Source organism: Ictidomys tridecemlineatus, chromosome 2 (assembly GCF_052094955.1).
Source record: "Ictidomys tridecemlineatus isolate mIctTri1 chromosome 2, mIctTri1.hap1, whole genome shotgun sequence".
Classification (NCBI taxonomy): Eukaryota; Metazoa; Chordata; class Mammalia; order Rodentia; family Sciuridae; genus Ictidomys; species Ictidomys tridecemlineatus.
The window spans coordinates 25159082-25176338 of record NC_135478.1 but is presented as its reverse complement, the minus strand read 5'-3'; the positions used below and the strand labels follow the sequence as shown (position 1 = coordinate 25176338).

The window sequence follows — 17257 nt, the reverse complement described above, 5'->3', positions numbered from 1 at the left end:
GGTATAGAGCATAGTGAGGAGAGGGATAAAGAATAAGATGTAACACAGAGTAGGAAGAAAAAGGATATGTGTGGGTACTGATTGTGCAGGAACTTGTAGGCCCTAATTAAGACTTTGGACATTTTTTTTTAAAACAAAGATGGGGTCTTTATGTTGTCCAAAGCTGGTCTTTTTTATCTTTCTTTCTTTTGGGGGGAAAAGGGGGGATGTGGATTTAATCCAGGGGCATTTTAACTCTGAGCTACATACCCAGCCTTTTTAATTTTTTAAAATTTGAGACAGGATCTCACAAAGTTGCTGAGGTTGTCCTTGAACCTATTATCCTTTCTCAGCCACCCTGCCCCCCCCCCCCAATCGCTGAGATTATATATGCACCTGGCCTAAAACTGATCTTGAACTCCTGGACTGAAGCTATCGCTATCCCCCACTTCAGCCTCCAGAGCAGCTGAGATTACAGGCATGTGCCACTATGCCCAGTTAAGACCTTGGATTTTATGGGTTATGATATGAAGTCAAGAAGAGGGTTTTAAGCATTGAATGGACATTGTGGACCTTCTATTTTAAAATAAGATCATTCTGGTGGCTGTGGCAAAGAACCTGTATGAAGGAAACATGGAAGCCGAATAGCTACCAATGAATATACCAAAAGGAACATGTTCACTAAGACACAAAAATTTTCATAGCAACTTTATTCATAATAACCACAAATTGGAAACAATCCAAATTTCCATCAGCATTAGAATAGATAAATTGTAGTAGAGTCATACAATGGAATACAACACAAAGTAAAAATGAATTGCTTCTACTACATCCACATGGATTACCCTCACAAACATACTGAACAAAGACACGAAAGAGTGCATATAATTATTCCACTTATATAGTTTTTAAACAGGTAAAGCTAACTGATGGTGATACAGGTCAGAATAGCAGTTATCTGTGTGTGAGAAAGGCATAAGGACACCTACTGGGGTAACAGAAATATTTTCTATCATGATCTGGGTGGTACATTCAAATATACACTTAATTTTTGTCAATTTCAAGTTTTACATCAATAAAAAGGCAAAAATATATTGAAAAAATTGTATAAATGGAGAAATATAATCATGTTAATCAGTAGTGTTATCTTCCAAATATTTCTGGCTTTCCTCCCTGGTTGTGGAAGGATTATGCTACTAGGACTGAGGTGTGGCTATGTTACTTTAAGGGTCTACAAGTTATTTGCCAAACTTTTTTCATTTCCCAAACTGAGCAGCCACATCCCTGATGGTATCTGCTTTGTCAGCCTGAGTCCCAGAATGAGGAAAATAAAGAACAAGGATTAAGAAACTTTTTCTGTAAAGGGTCACAAGGTAAATATTTTAGGCTTTGTGGGACATATACTTGCTGTTGAAACTATTCAACTCTGCCACTGTAAAACACAATCAGCCATAGAAAATATATTAATGGACAAGGCTGTCCTCCAATAAAACTTTTAAAAAATAAATAAAACAATTAAAAAATAGTAAAAAAAAAAAAAAAAAAAAGAGAGAGAGAGAGAGAGAGAAACATAAATCAGGATGGATTTTGACTATGGGCTGTAGTTTGCCAACGCCTTACCTAGAACAAAGTCCCTAGACAAGTTGCAAGAGACAACTTATTTAAAACCCTAAGATTTTGTAGCGGTTACTAAAATACTGAACCAAATGGCCTAGTGATTAGTTGGCAGGCATTCAGGAAATTACTACTGGAGGATGAAAGAAATAACCTACACAGGGACAATTGCTAAGAAGGAGAGGCCAAACTATTCTTTGAGATAAACTAGAAGGCTGATAATCTACCCTTTACTAAATAAAAAGAAAAACAAATTATTTTGTGGTTGATTTTGGCTGCATCTGACAAAATGTAGAGAAGAAATAACTCAGAAAAGAACTGGTCAGTTTACAGGCAGAAATGGAAAGAAATACTTACTGGGTAGAATGAAGCAACTTTTCAATTATAAGACAAAAGTGAAAAATCCTTTCACTTAAAGGTTGATTAAATAGTTCTACAGCAAGGATCAAATCACTGGATGACTGCCATATCTACTGTTAAGATCTCTGAATGAATTAATGTGACTCAGATTAAAAATCCAACTAAGAGTATAATGGTAGTTAATCCTGTAAATTAGAACAGTTTAAGGAAAGAGACTAAGGGTATGGCTTCCCTACTTAAGACTGAAGGCCTGTTACCCAGAAATTAAGTTCAGAGAGGCATGGAAATATGAAAGCAAAGAAATATAGCAAATCTAAAAGTATGAATTAACTATACAGCACTTTGGGGTCATCTTCCTTGCAGAGATGATAAGAACCTTATGCAGGTGGGAAAGCAAATGAACTGAATAACTAGTGACCAGAGGACGAAGTCATTCTTCTAATATTTTGTTAAATTTACTTACTTTTAAATTCCAGAAGAGCCAGAAATCATCTGTAAAGGAAAGTAGCAAAATAAATAGCATGCCATTTTCTCCTAGGGTTGATGCCTACAAAAGGAAAAATGGATATTAACTCTTATGTGGCATTATCTTTCTCTAATACTGAATGTAACCTTTTAAGTACTGAAATTTAATCTTAGGTCAATCTAAAAAGTTGTCCAATCTTTTCTCTCTATATGTAGGTTCCTTTGGAAATCTGCCTTTAGAATAAAAGAAAAATAAGACTATATCATGAATGGACATAATATTACACAGTGGATTTACGTGAGTACAGCTGGGTTTGAATCCTAATACTCACTGTTTACTAGGGAAAATGGCAATCTCAGTTTGTTTCCTTGACAACATTCACATCTGTGAACCACATGCTAAGCACTGCACTAAATTCTAGGAATACAACAATGAGGTCCCTAGTCACAAAGAACTTAGCTTTATTGTTAATTTGCAATGTGTTTTACAACTACCTAGTGAACAGGTAGGATGACTGTGAGGGTCAAATGCGACTGTGCTAGAGCTTCAAAGATTGTAAAACACTACACAAATATTTATTTATTCAAACATTTCTTAAAATGCCAGGCATTGTGCTAACTGCTAAAGATAAAATAGTGAGCAAGGTTTATATGGTCCCTGCCCTTGTAAAGCTTAGTCTAGCAGTGATCAATAACCAGTAATAAGAGCTAAGTGTATGGCAGGAAGAACAGGGTGTTTAGGGAGTTTAGTTCAGGGGAACTAGTCTAGAGGCATCAACAAAGGCTACCTAGATGAAGGTACATATAAACTGAGACCTGAAAGATAAATAAAAATTTGTATCATATTCTAAGGGCAATGATTAAAGCATAGGACTGACATGAACAGAATGACTCAGTTTTTGGCTTGAGTAAGGGCAATTGGATGGTTGGTAGTGGTAATTCTGTTTACTAAAGAAAAGAGGAACAATGAGCAGGAGGTTTGGGGTCAAGATCAATGATGTGTTTTGGTGCCTGTGAGGCAGCAAGGTGGATTTGTTAGTAATTAAATATATGACTTGGGAAAAATCCAGAAAAGAAATATGAATTTGGGAGTATTTGCATACAGGTGGTAACTAAAGCCATGGAAGGGGATGAGATTGGCTAGGGAGATGGAAGGGAGATAAGGCAAGGGAGAGTAGGTAGCCTTGAAAAAAAAAATAAGAACAGATATTTAAGGGAAGAGGTGCCTGCAAAGAAGATTAAGAAAGCATACCTGGAACTAAAATCTCCTCAATCTAAAGTAACAGTTCAAGGATTGTAAAGATATTGACAAGGACTTAGTGAGCTTGATAGAACAGTCAGAGTGGCAAAACAGAAAACAAGGAGAGCAAATTTTTCAAGAAACAAGGGGGAATGGGAGATATGGGGAAGAAATTGGTAAGTACACAGTTTTTTTTTTTTTTAAATGGTACTTATTTCATCTATATGCACTGATACAACAGGAACAATAACAGCTATATATTTATAAAAGAAAAGACTGCCATGCAGCTACAGAATTACTTAATACAGAAAACAGTAAAATACACTTTTTTTTTTAAAATAAACAAGACTAGTTATAGCAAATTCTCTTTTTATGAGGATCAATGTTAAAATCCTTGCTTTTATCTCTCCCCACTCAGTTACTATATGGTGCAAACTAATTTTAGTTATCACGTTAAGCAAAACATACTAGAACTTCACAAAATATACAAGATTTCAATATCTGAGGAACTGGGATTAGAAAGCAGAAGCGGCCTTCAAGTCTTACAAACTTTCTCACAAGTAATAAAGCATTTGCTGTGAAAGCAACACTCAAAAACTATAGGGAAATTACCGGTAGACTTATTTTTTTCAGTTTTTCACTGTCATCTTTTCAGATATTTGAGCTTACTCTTTGCTAATCAAAATCTCAACTTGATATTATTAATATATAAGAGGTTTATCTGCCCCAAACTAATTGTGTATACTAGGAGAGAACCCTTTAATCTGATTCAGAATTAATTACTGATTTACAAATGCTATTATGTGAGCTACTGGAACCTTTATTACACCTTACCAGCTAACCTTGGAATATTGAAATTAGTCTCCTCATCAAGTATTCCATCAGTTTACCCAACTTGCCTAATTTTGCTTCTACCGGTAATTTGCCCTGTTTCTTGACATAAGATAATATGTACACTGGGGGTTTACGGGCAGGGAGAGATAATTCTTCATAATGCCAGACTGTTGTATATACTGCAGGAGGGAGCGGTCTTTAGGTTGAAATGCCAGCAGAACCCCCCCCAGCAAATAAGACAACCAAAAAGGTGTCCCTACACATTTCGTAGCATCCTCTAGAAGGGAGGGTTACTACCTCTGATTGAGAAGCACTGAAACAATTTTGCTTCCTAGGCTCTAACAGCATCCATTAAGATAGCTTGTGCATCAGTTCCTTCTAAATTCTTGGTTGTTTCCTGGTTCCTTGAATTTGCTGGATTAGTGACCACAGCATAAAGTGCTGCAACAGTTAAAGACTTAGTAGCACAAGTTTTCAAACTGTACTTGGGAATCTATGATATACAAGTTAAGTCCTGTTTTTAAATTAGTTTTATATATTGGACTTTAATGTGAGATTGCCTTGTCACAATTAATATAAGTTTAAAGTAACTATTTTAGCACAAGGCAGATGTCTTACTAGAAATGAGGCATTACTATAATCTGTGAATAAGACCAATTCTTGAAATTTAAATATTTCTACTTGTGCACTGTCTTTACCAAACGTGTGAGATAGTCTTAAATTTTAGAATAAATCAATTTCCAGCAACTAGCAAAATCTGATATCATTTTAAAAGTTTCCTTTAAATAGGAATTCTTTATAAAGCGGTAACACGCACATAAAATAAGCTAAAATATCTCACACCTCCTCATCATGAAGTGCAAAAAGCTGTTTTTTTCCTCACCCTTTTGATAGGGCCAAACTGCTGTCTAGAGTAGGAAAAAGAATTGCTAACTAGCAAAGGTTAAGATTCTATACTTACCAAAGTCCTTTGATAGGCAAGCTGATAAAACATCCCCCAGTTGTGAAAAATTCAGGGAAAACCCCCAGAAATTGGTTAAGTCTTATCTCCAAATTGCAGGAAGCCTCCTAAAATCAGCAACCTAAAAACAATTCTTGCTCCTTTGACTAAATTTTTGATTACTTCCTCTGTTAGTAATATCAGATTCACTGGGGTGAATGGGGGAAGGTAAGAGGAAGGAAATCTGGCAATATTTATTTCAGACTCAGAAATGTTTTAAAAAATAGTCTCAAAACATTTTGTTAGACAAAATACCTCCACTGTATGTTATGTTTTTCTTTTTTTGAACTCATGAACTTGCTATGTGAGTTTTTGCAAATTAGTTTAAACACTTAAGGGGTTGCTAACTTCAGACTACAGGAATCAAAATTTTAAAACTTCATTAAAATAAAAGTTAAATTTTTGGCATATATTCTCAGAACACCTTAAAAACAGACTTCTAATTCAACTAATGTTGTCAATATTAAACTCCTTAAAATCAATTATACCATAAAAGTAAAAGACAATGACTTTTCCATTAAACAAAGTTTTTTTTTTAAAAAAAAGTGGTATTCTCATGTTTCAGTCCCATATGAAAAAAAAGGCAACTGTCAGGAGGTTCTGAATTGTGATTGATTTGGATGTCTTGTAGTAAGCTTGGTGTTTTCCAACAATCCAAATTAGAAAACTTGGGGGAAAAAAAAAATCAAAACAGATTTTTGCTTCTGGTATTCTTTCAATGTTGTACTACAAAGGCTTATAGATTAGCTTCATTTATTCCTCTCACAAGATCATCCCAACTGGGAACCATTTCAGTTGTGGCAACCCGAAACAGGGCTTGAAGATGCTCATCTGTCAGTGGCTGGCTCAAAGTGTGTTGGTTTCGAGTCAGATAAGAAAAAGCCTTTTCACAGATTTGGTTACTATCGAACAAGGATGCCACCTTATAGGCAACCCCTTTGATAATTGGGTAAGATTCAGCAGGCAATCCAGCATAGAACTGTCCCAGGGTTTTGACTCTATATTCATTCCAAAGGCTAGTATTTGCCTGAAGTTTTGTCAGCTCCACTCTTACTGAAATAGGTGCATATTCGGGTTTAAAGTTAAATGGATTTGAAAAAAGTTCTAAGTCCTTTTTGATGAATCTTAGGTCCTTAAAATGTCTCTCAAAATCTTTCTGCAGACGAGAGATCACCATTTGATATCTGTCGGGATCAAATATTTTTTGATCTTCCTTATATTGCTGTTTAAGCTCATCAACAACTTCTTTGAAAGCAGGAAAGTCTGTTAGATTTTTTTCTTCAATATGTCTCTGAAATAAATTCAGCTTACTTTCAAAAGTACAAATGTGGTCAAAGGCAGAAGCAGCAAAGACTTTACTAGTTTGCAATTCTTCACTGAGTTCTTGAAGGTAGTTCATAACATCCACCAAAAAGCCAAAGTCACAAAGCCATTGCTTGTCTGTGAAATGGACTGTTGTTGCCCCTACTGAAACCAAGAATGCTTCTATTTCTTTTCGTAATGAAAATATTAATTTTAAAGATTTCCCTCTTCTAAGCCAGTTGTTCAGACATCGTCCATTAATCCTTTCACCATGCTCTGACTCAGATTCAGTTAGTAAAGACTGAAACTCGGGTCGCCTAACGCCTCTGGTCTTAATTAAAACTATCCATTCTGATATGGTATTTACGATCTGATTAATATCTATGTCATAAGAGCTCAACAGTTCCAAGTGAAGAAATCCTGAATAGTGGATAACATTCCAACAGTTGGGACTCACGGCCTTTTCTCTCATGTATGAGACCAGTCCTGAGTTCTCACCAATCATTCTCAAAGTGTGCGTCGTGGTCAGTCCAACCATTCGCTGCAAGCTAAGCCCTGCTCTCTGCAAAGACTCCAGAATGGCCGACATGAGTGCACCAACACTGAAGTGATGAGTCAGGTTGATTATGGTCAGAAGGTCTTCCTGCACCTCCAAATCATGGCCCACGCCACGAATAAAGACCAGGAGATAGTTCTCATAGGCCACAAAAGCCTGGTCGTCCAAGGCAAGAGAATAGGCTTTAAATTGTCTGGCTCGGTTAAAAAGCTGACAACGTAGATTACTGTCAATGCTCAGAATCCTCTGCCTTGTGATCTCTGGAGACAGATTAATTCTTTGCAAGACGCCTACATGCTCCGGCAGTACCTCTTTTAGCAATATCTCCATGCACTGGTGTACAAAGTCCCCCTCAGCCCAGCCGCGACCCTTCAAGGCCAACAGGCGACAGAGCCCGAGGCCTGCACGAGCAGCTTTCTCCTCTGGAGTGAGCAAGGTGCTCAACGACATGTCGCCCTGACGCAGACGCTCCACCAAGGCCGCGCGATCGCCCTCCGCCACATACCGCTCATAGTATTCGTGTTCCGCCTCGTAGTGGCGCCTGACGTCACGTTCGCGGGTAGAAGCGACAAGGCGGCGACAGACCAAGCACAGGGCCCCATCGCCCTCTGGAGGTTCCACCACCAAGTAACGCTGGGTCCATTCGGGCCGGAAAACAAGAGCCTCGTCGACTTCCATCTTGCTCCTTTTGGGCGTCATCCACATTCTGCCAGAGTACACAAGAACGGGATCAACCTCAGAGAGGCCGCAAAGCGAGGGGAGGAGCCCGACTAACGGCAAGCAGCTCCAGCGCTCTGCGCCAGATCACCTCAGCAGCCGGACACCAGCCTTTGCCATGGAATCTCCGTTCCTATTGGCTGGAGATTTCGTAGTCCCTGTAGCTACGACCAACAAACCAATTGGAAGAGCCGACAGTGATTTCTAACGCGCAAGCGCACATCCTTCTAAGCGAGTGCGAGGCAGCCTTAGGAACAGACGAAAAGGCCCAGCAGCCCACGCAGTTGAGAAACTTGATTGGCATTCAAGCTGCCCAATCAACAGCTGCCACTACAGGGTGGTACAGGATGGTGTAAACCATAATTGAAGGAAGACCTAGGGCTTGAGGGACTGAAGTGATTGGCTGAAGGTACTTCCGGCGAGCATCTGGACGCGACTTGGGCCTCTCTGGCGCCAAAATGTCGCTTGTGGCGGGGGTTATTCGGCGGTTAGACGAGACAGTGGTGAATCGCATCGCGGCGGGGGAAGTTATTCAGCGTCCAGCAAATGCGATCAAAGAGATGCTTGAAAACTGGTATGGAGGGAGTCGAGCCTGGTTCGCTTAGATTTTACGACCTAACGGGCCGCTTCTCTGAATGGCGCGGACACGCCTCCGTGACGAGGGCGGAGGCGCATCCGGCGCAGGCCCGTGTCATTGGAAGCCGTTGGAATCCTGGGCGCGCGTCGGTCCCGCCTTTTCCTTTCCCGGAACCGAGAATTTCTCCACTGCTCTCGCGATACCTAGATTCTAGGGCGTGTGGAGCGCCTGTAGCAGGGGTGTGTTCGGCCTAGCTTTAGTGGTACCATTAACTCAGAGAGCTACTTAAAATTATGCAGAAGATGCGAAATTAAAGATGTATAAAAGTTTATCGTGGGAGAAAAAAAATATTCTTTCAGAGTATACCATGTTATCAGTTTCTTATTCAAGAAATCAAACGTGTTCAAAGGCACAATTGTTGAGTTTTACTAAAAATAAATCGTTGGGGGCTAAGGCTGTAGCTCAGTGGTGGAGAGCTCCCAAGCACGTGTGAGGCAATGGGTTCCATCCTCTGTGCCACGTAAAAATCAGGAATAAAATAAACGCATTGTGTCCACCTACAGCTAAAAATATTTTAAAAAATAATAAATCATTGGAGTTTTAAGACAGGCTAATGGACGTTGGGCTTAACTTTGAATTCCCTTATTACCAAGTCAGTGGCCTCACTGCCTTTTACTTTTTGGAGAAGTGCTTTGAAGATGTCTGACTTATTAGGGCATCTGTTGATTCTGATGCTTAGCCCTGTCGCAAACATGGAGCAAAAATGGTAAAAAAATATGTGGAAAGAAAATTGGGCGTGAACTGTAAACCTTACAAAAGACAAGTACCCAAAGACTATGTCATGTCCTTTGAATTAAAATCACTTGATGTTAATAAAGTCCATACATTATTAGAAAAGAAAAATCTTTCTGGTGAAGAATGACAGATTTGTAGAGAGATTCACTGTAAAAACATAAAGCATTCAGAGCGATGGGACTGAAAGAGCAGTGGGTCAGAAAGGACCTCAGAGGGAAAATAAGAAAATAGGTAGAAGAGACACACACAAAAAGAAACATGGAACCTGGGGACGTTTTCATTTGATTTGTGGTGGTAGTATAAGTCGTTGTCTGGCTTTTGTTTCTATAGTGTTAGAATAAACAGAATAACTTAAAACCAATTATTGTACCTTGCCCAAATTCTGTACAACAAAACTAAACATACTAGTTCAGTGGCTTATAATTAATTCTGTAAGCAGAGATTTTATATGGAGTCCAGTTAGACTCTTTTTAATATATGTCATGATGGCTGATACAACATCAATAAAGGGGCTCCTGAGAAAGGTCTTTAATGTTTAAATAACATTATTTCTGAATAAGGAATTTTCTGTGAGCAAGTCAATAACTTCTTTCTCATGCAGCCCCAGGCTGAATTTATTTTGTCTAATAGGTGCTTTGTGTGTATAGGCTACTCTGTGAAAGCACGAAAGATTTATTGACTTCTTAAAGAACTTTCTGCCTTACCATTTTTTTCTTTACCATACGTATATTTTTCTTTGTTTTGTTTTTGGTGGTACTGGAGATTGAACTCAGAGGCACCCTGCTACTGAGCTACATCCCTAACCTTTTTTGAGAAAGGGTCTCCCTAGAATCCCAGGCTGGCTTCAAACTTATGACCCCTCTGCCTTAACTTCCAAAGGAGGTAGGATTATGTGCCGTCACACCTAACTATATTTTCTTAAAGAGAAGAGATAATGGAGAAAAACATTTAGAATTTTTAAAAATGACATTAGAGTCACTTAGAAATCTGGATAAAATTGATAGTAAAATTAGTTGAGAAGAGAGAAAGATGCATTTGCTGAAAGGTTCCTACTCTGAATTTAACTTTTTTCCCTAAAAGAATAGAAATAGTGCTGAATGACCTATTAGAAATGATGTTGTTCTTCTTTCTATCTTACACAATATGTAAATTCATATGATGTAGACATGGAGTGTGTAAAACAAATGAAAAACACATCACTCAAGCACTCTTGTATTTATTTAGAGTTCATTGCTATTGCTTGACATATATTAAAATACATGCATGCAATAGAATAGTTGCAGACTGATAATCTACTTTCTGTTTGATTTGCCAGTTTAGATGCAAAATCCACAAGTATTCAAGTGATTGTTAAAGAGGGAGGTCTGAAGTTGATTCAGATCCAGGACAATGGCACTGGAATCAGGGTAAGTAAAACCTCAAAAAAGCAGGATGTCTGTGTGCTTCATGTCATATCTCTGCAGGAAAATGCAGAACCTTTCCCCTTACTGGAAACTTTAGGCTTTTGTAATTGGAAATTTTTGACTGAAGAATTCAATACAAACAATAATTATGTGTTCTATTTTGTGTTGTATATTGTTCAGTGGATACAGCAGTGAATAAAATAGACAAAAATCCTTTCTCATACTACAATGGGTATTTCCATTATAGTAATGAGAAACAAGTAGGTATAATAAATAGTATGTCATATGGCATTAAGTATTATAGAGAAAACTAAAGCAAAGGAAAGAAAATGGGGGAGTGGGTAGGAATGCAACTTAAATAATTCAGGAAAGCTTTAGTATGGATATGATATTTAAGGAGAGATGTGGTAGAGATCAAGGAATAAATCATGAAATTATTCAAAGGGTAAATCTTCTGGGCAGGAAGAACAGAAAAGACAAAGATCATGAGATGAAGAATGCCTGGCATGTTTAAGGACCCAGAAGGAAGCAAGTGTGTCTAAAGCAGGTTGAGCAAGGAGATGAGGTCAGAGAGAGAATATGCTGGACTTTGTGGTACATAGTAAAATCTTTGGCTTTTTTAGTGACTGTGGTAGGATACTACTAGAGGGTTTTAAGCAAACTGTTATATGATTTTGTGGTTTTATAAAAAGTTCTTTGTTTGCCATGTGGGAAAATAGACTGCAGAAAGACAGGGCAGGGACAAGGAGGAGGCTCTTGCAACAATTCAGGAGGGTATATTAGGGCCTTGGATCAATTTGGCTGTAGAAGAGATACAAGAAGCAATGTGATCCTGAGTTAATTATGAAGGCAAAGCTCTCAGAATTTGTGATGTTGGGTGTGAGAGGAAAAATCAGGATTGAATTTGGTTTTGGCCTGCATAAATGGTGAAAAAAATTGCCATTTACTGAATGGGAAAGATTATGGAAGAAACAGGTTTGGGGAAGATGGAAAGTTCATTTTGGCGCACATTAAATTTAAGATTTTTCTTTGTGTGAGGGTCTGGAATGCAGTGTATAGTTTGCAGGTAAAAATTTGGGAGTTGTCTGCATTTTGATACTGTTAAAGAGCATAAGACTAGGGGCTGGGATTGTGGCTCAGCGGTAGCACATTCACCTAGCACATGCAAGGTGCTGGGTTTGATCCTCAGCACCACATAAAAATAAATAAATAAATAAAACAAAGGTATTGTGTTCAACTACAACTAAAAAGATATTTTTTTTAAAAAAAGCATAAGACTCACCTAAAAAGGTGCTCAGCATTAGTGAGAAGGAAATGCAAATACAAGCCACAGTGAGATACCACATCACACCCATTATTAGGATGACTGTTATCGAAATAACAATAAAATTATTGGCAAGAAGGTAGAGAAATTGGACTCCTTGTGGATTGCTGATGGAATGTAAAATAGTGTAGCCACTTTGAAAAGTGGTATGGTGATTCCTCAAAAAATAAAACAGAATTGCCATATGTTTCAACAATTCCACTTCTGTTACACACAGAAAGTGAAAGCAAGAACTTGAACAGATATTTGTATAATCATGTTCATTGCAGTACTATTTATGATAGTTAACTGGTAAAAATTCAAGTGTCTATCAACATATGAATGGATAAACAAGATGTGATGCATATATACAAGATGGGATGATATTTAGGCTTAAATAAGAATAAAATTTTGACAAATGCTACAATATGGATGAACCTGAAAGACACTATGTTAAGTGAAATAAATCAGTCACAAAAAGAACAAATATGTGATTCCTATTATATGAGGTTTCTAGAATAGTCAAATGCATTAAACTCAAAGTAGAATGGTGGTTTGCAGGGATTGGGGGAAGATGAAGAATGGAGAGTTATTGATGATTGAGTACAGAGATTCAATTTGGGGAAGATGAAAAAGTTCTGGAGATGGTTGCTTAACCCTGTGAATGTATTTAATACCACTGAACTGGATAATTAAAAATGGTTAAGATGAAAGTTTTATGTTAACATGTATTTTATTACAACTTTAAAAGTTGTAGATATTTAAAAGTTTTTCTAATTAAAAAAGTAGGCTATGAGACTGAATGAGATCATCAAGATAGTGAGTATAGATAAGGATGAGGTCCACAAATGAAATCCTGTGTTCCTCCACGGGTAGGAGGTAGAAAGAGCAAATGACACTGAAAAGGAACAGCCTAGTAAGAAAGTAGGAACACTAAGACAATGTGGTATTCTGGATGCAAAGTGAGGAAGTTACCACTAATTTAAAAACGCTTCTAAGAGAAATTTATTTCTAAATTAAATTGATAAAATGGAAATTCAGGAAGATTTAGAAAAATGGATAACATAATTATTTGTTTTTTGTTTTTTTTTTTTAAATTTTCTAGAAGGAAGATCTGGATATTGTGTGTGAGAGATTCACTACAAGTAAACTGCAGACCTTTGAGGACTTAACCAGTATTTCTACCTATGGCTTTCGGGGTGAGGTAAGTTAAGGTTTAAAGAAATGTGTAAAATATCCTCACATGATGACATTGCTGTCATTTCAGCATATATTTCTCAATATGAAAGGTAATAAGATTTGGTATTTTTTACTTGGTAAATATATGCAAATTTGAACCAACTTAATTAAATTTAGTTTCCAGGACTGAAAATTATTCATAAATATTCAATATTACTATAAACTCCCCAGATATTATGTGTCACTTGATAGAAAGACCCAAAACCACTTATAAAGTTTTCTTGTCAAAAACTGAAATGTGGAGCTGGGTGTGGCAGTGCATGCCTGGAATCACAGCTACTAGAGAGGCTGAGACAAGAGGGTTACAAATACAAGTATAGCTTGGGCAATGTAGTGAGACCCTGTCTCAAAATACAAAAATTAAAGAAGATTGGGGGTGTAGCTGAGTGGTAATGCATTTACCTAACATGTCAGGTCCTGGGTTCACTCTTCAAGACCACCAAAAAAAGAAAGAAACAAAAAAGTGAATCTGGGGGCTGGGGTTGTGGCTCAGTGGTAGAGCACTTGCCTAGCACTTGTGAGGCACTGGGTTCGATCCTCAGCACTGCATAAAAATAAAAAAATAAAAGTATTGTGTCCAACTAATATATATATTATGTATATAATACACACACATATATATATATATATTTCATTCATATATATATGAATGAAAATGAATCTGCTCAATATTTGTATCTAAGTAGCAATATAGGAAACATAGAAGTCAAGCAATAGTAGAGAAGGATAACAATCACCTCTAGATTAAGAGAGATTTAAAAGGCCTTATGAATCAACTTCATTTACTAGAGCTTATTGAATCCTAATGTGAACAAAGTGTGGAAAAAAAATGAGACATATTTGAGATGTATTTGAACTATTTGATAGCATTAAGGAGAAATTATTAAGTCTCTTGTTATCAAATATCGTGAGGTTCGTTTGAGCTTGTGTTTTTTAAGATACACTCTAAATTATATATTGGTAAAATTATAGGAATGTATGATATGGAAAATAGACAAAAATATTTTTAAGACTGAATGGGATCTCTATTTGTTAACTTAATTCCTATGGATACCTTTTCATCCAATAAGTATAGGCCTACATAATTTTTAATGGGTACACATTATTTTATTATGTATGTATACTATAGGTTGTTTGAGTGACTTCCTATTAAGACTCTGCTGTTTTTTCCAATGTAAAGCTTTGATGAAATACTGCATTTTGTTTAGTTATTTTCTTAGAATAAATTTATAGAAGTAACATTCCTGGGTAAAAGTAAACATACTTTTAAGACAATTGGTAGTGTTTTCTTATTGCTGGCTGCCCAAAATTACCACAAACTTAGTGGCATAAAACAACACAAATTTATTATCCTGTACTTCTGGAGGTCAGAAGACTTGGAGCTTACTTGGTCATTTTCTTTCTGGAGGCTATAGAGAACCAGAGGAACTCTCATGAGTAGTTATTTTGGGAAAACAAGAGTGGAGGTAGAGAAGAGGAAAGGAGCCTATTACTTTTCATTTCAGGGCTTTCTGTAGCTTCTGAACTTTTTATCATCATGGGCATGTATTACTTTTACTTAATTTTTAAAAATTAAAAAGTGTCTCTGATCTAATCTGTGTAATGTTGTTCTATTTACTTCAAACCAGAGTATTCTCAAGCATCCTTGTGCTCATAATGATAGTGACCCGAGGCTGCCTCAGGTCAAGCTCCAGAAACACAGTTTCATTCTGGCTTTGAAATTCCCTGGGTCAGTTTCCAAGCCCATGTTCTCTGGAATGTTGCCCTAGCTGTGGAACATCTTCAGGGCTATTATCTCACTGCAGTTAAATAAGGAAGATTTATTGAGGTTTTGGGCCAGCCATGGTTCTCAGCAGATGTATGTATTAACTCTTAATTCTGACAGTAGCCCCACAGAGTAGTTTTTTCAGAAGCCCTGTTTTATACAGGGAGAAGTATACAGAGTGATGAAGAATGTAGTCAGGGCACACAGCTAGAAAGTGACAGAGTGGGAAACTGAACCAGGCCCTTGACTCCACAATCTGTGCTCCTGTCTGCTGTTCTCCTGTCAGCAACAATGCCTCTTTGAAGCAGCAAGACCATCTGCTGCACCATGTGTAATGTCACTCTCTCTTCCAGATGTTGTGTAGTACTGTACTACTGTACATATTTAATGTTCTTTCTTACATAGGTCTCCAAATAATTTAATGATGAAAATTACATAAACCAAGGATTCTTGACAAAGTAATCTCTGATCCCGATCCATGTTGCTTTTTTTGTTTTTTTTTAAATTTTTGCCCAGGCTAATCACAAACTCCTGAATGCAGGTGATCTTCCTGCCTCAGCCTGCCAAGTAGAGCTGTGTTCCTTTTAATGAATTGAACCTCCTTCAAGTGTGTAGAAGCTGTTAAGAAGACCCCATTATACCACAGTTTCTGGGTGGCATCTTTATATACTATGTTGTCCTTGTGAAGAGATTCAGATCTCAAAGGACCAGGAAACCAGTCTGAGTTATAAGGGGAAAGAAATGGTCGTGGGTTTCTAAAATATATTTTGATACAATTGTATCGTTTAAATTTTATATTTATAAACATGTAATTGCTTATTTAAAAAATAGCTTTGCTGGGCACAGTGGCGTGGCACACCTATAATCCTAGCAGCTCAGGAGGCTGAGGCAGGAAGATTGTGAATTCAGAGCTGGCCTTGGCAAAAGTGAGGTAATAAACAACTCATTGAGACTCTGTCTCTAAATAAAATACAAAATAGGGCTGGGGATGTGGCTTAGTGGTCAAATGCCTGTGAGTTCAAACCCTGGTACCCCCCTCCCAAGTTTTGAGTAACAATTTGGAGTGATTTCATTATCCATTTCTGAAGGCAAGTTTTAAAATTTATTGAAGGAGTTACAGGTATGACTTAGTGGTAGCATGCTTTCCTAGCATGCATGAGGCCTTGGGTCTTCAAAAGACAATGTGTTAAGGTCTTGTCCCCAGCTTGACATTATGAAAACTTTAAGAGGTGGGCCTAGTAGGCGGTCTTCAGATCATTGGGGGTGTGCCCTTTAAGGAGGTAATGGGCCCCTTCCTCTCCTTCATTTCTTTTGGCATTCCACAGCCATGAGGTGAGTGACTTTGCTTCCCCTATCCCCACCCATGCTCTTCACCATTATTGTGCCTTGCTATAGACTCAAAAGCATAGAGGCTAACTCACCATGGAGTAAGTCTCTGACTGAGCCACAGTAAAGGGCTGGGGTTGTGGCTCAAGCGGCTGCATGCGGCCCAGGTTCAATCCTGAGCACCACATACAAACAAAGATGTTGTGTCCACCGAAAACTAAAAAATAAATATTTAAAAATTCTCTCTCTCTCTCTCTCTCTCTCTCTCTCTCTCTCTCTCATTCTCTCTCTTTAAAAAAAAAGACTTTTTTCTTTATAAGTTGTTTATTTCACATATTTGTTCTGTAGTAATAGAAAGCTAACTAATACAACGGCTATAGTTCTACCACCTGAATATAATTGTTGTTAGCACATTAATGCTTTGATGGGTTTTCTTTTAGATTTTTGAAGAAATATATTTTCATGTTCTAGTGATTATGTTACTGATTCAATTTTATATTCTCTCTTTAAATATGTCATCAAAGTGCTGGTTGTTATCACAGGTGAATACAGAATGAAAGAGGCAATTTAGATAAGCTTTCCCTTTTGATGAGGTGGGAGATTGAGCAGTATGTTATTATCTCATTCTATTTCCTTTTCTTTCCTAGGCATTGGCCAGCATAAGCCATGTGGCTCATGTTACTATTACAACCAAGACAGCTGATGGAAAGTGTGCATACAGGTATAATGCTGACTTATTTTACTCCTGTATGTTCATCTTATACTTTTTGCCTGGATCTCAG

The 17257-nt window shown here is 37.5% G+C and overlaps 2 protein-coding genes across 6 annotated transcripts in view; one reads left to right on the top strand and one right to left on the bottom strand.

The window, feature by feature from the left end:
• Positions 1-672: 672 nt before the first annotated feature.
• On the bottom strand, positions 673-8204 carry Epm2aip1 (EPM2A interacting protein 1). Of its 3 annotated transcripts, XM_013361634.4 has the most exons (3): positions 5454-8204; positions 2417-2445; positions 673-1471 (listed from the first exon to the last, which is right to left on the bottom strand). In XM_013361634.4, exon 1 carries the CDS (start codon positions 8053-8055, stop codon positions 6229-6231), a length of 1827 nt encoding a protein of 608 aa, XP_013217088.1. In that variant the 5' UTR covers positions 8056-8204; the 3' UTR covers positions 673-1471; positions 2417-2445; positions 5454-6228. The 3 variants fall into 3 exon arrangements, with proteins under 3 accessions (XP_013217088.1, XP_013217077.1, XP_013217081.1); XM_013361623.4 differs by having other exon boundaries at positions 2417-8204; XM_013361627.4 differs by having other exon boundaries at positions 673-2445.
• Positions 8205-8308: 104 nt separating this feature from the next.
• Positions 8309-17257, top strand: part of Mlh1 (mutL homolog 1) — a 44346-nt gene continuing 35397 nt past the window's right edge. For 2 of the 3 annotated variants that reach the window (XM_078038151.1, XM_005317351.5), the window contains exons 1-4: positions 8309-8641; positions 10755-10845; positions 13251-13349; positions 17123-17196. In XM_078038151.1, coding sequence (XP_077894277.1) covers positions 8526-8641; positions 10755-10845; positions 13251-13349; positions 17123-17196 — 380 coding nt within the window. In that variant the 5' untranslated portion in view covers positions 8309-8525. The remainder of the gene's footprint in view (positions 8642-10754; positions 10846-13250; positions 13350-17122; positions 17197-17257) is intronic. The other variant, XM_013362046.4, reaches the window with a different exon arrangement.

Coding starts and splice junctions, on each gene's coding strand:
- Epm2aip1 (XM_013361623.4), bottom strand. CDS start 8,055: ATGTGGATGACGCCCAAAAGGAGCAAGATGGAAGTCGACGAGGCTCTT.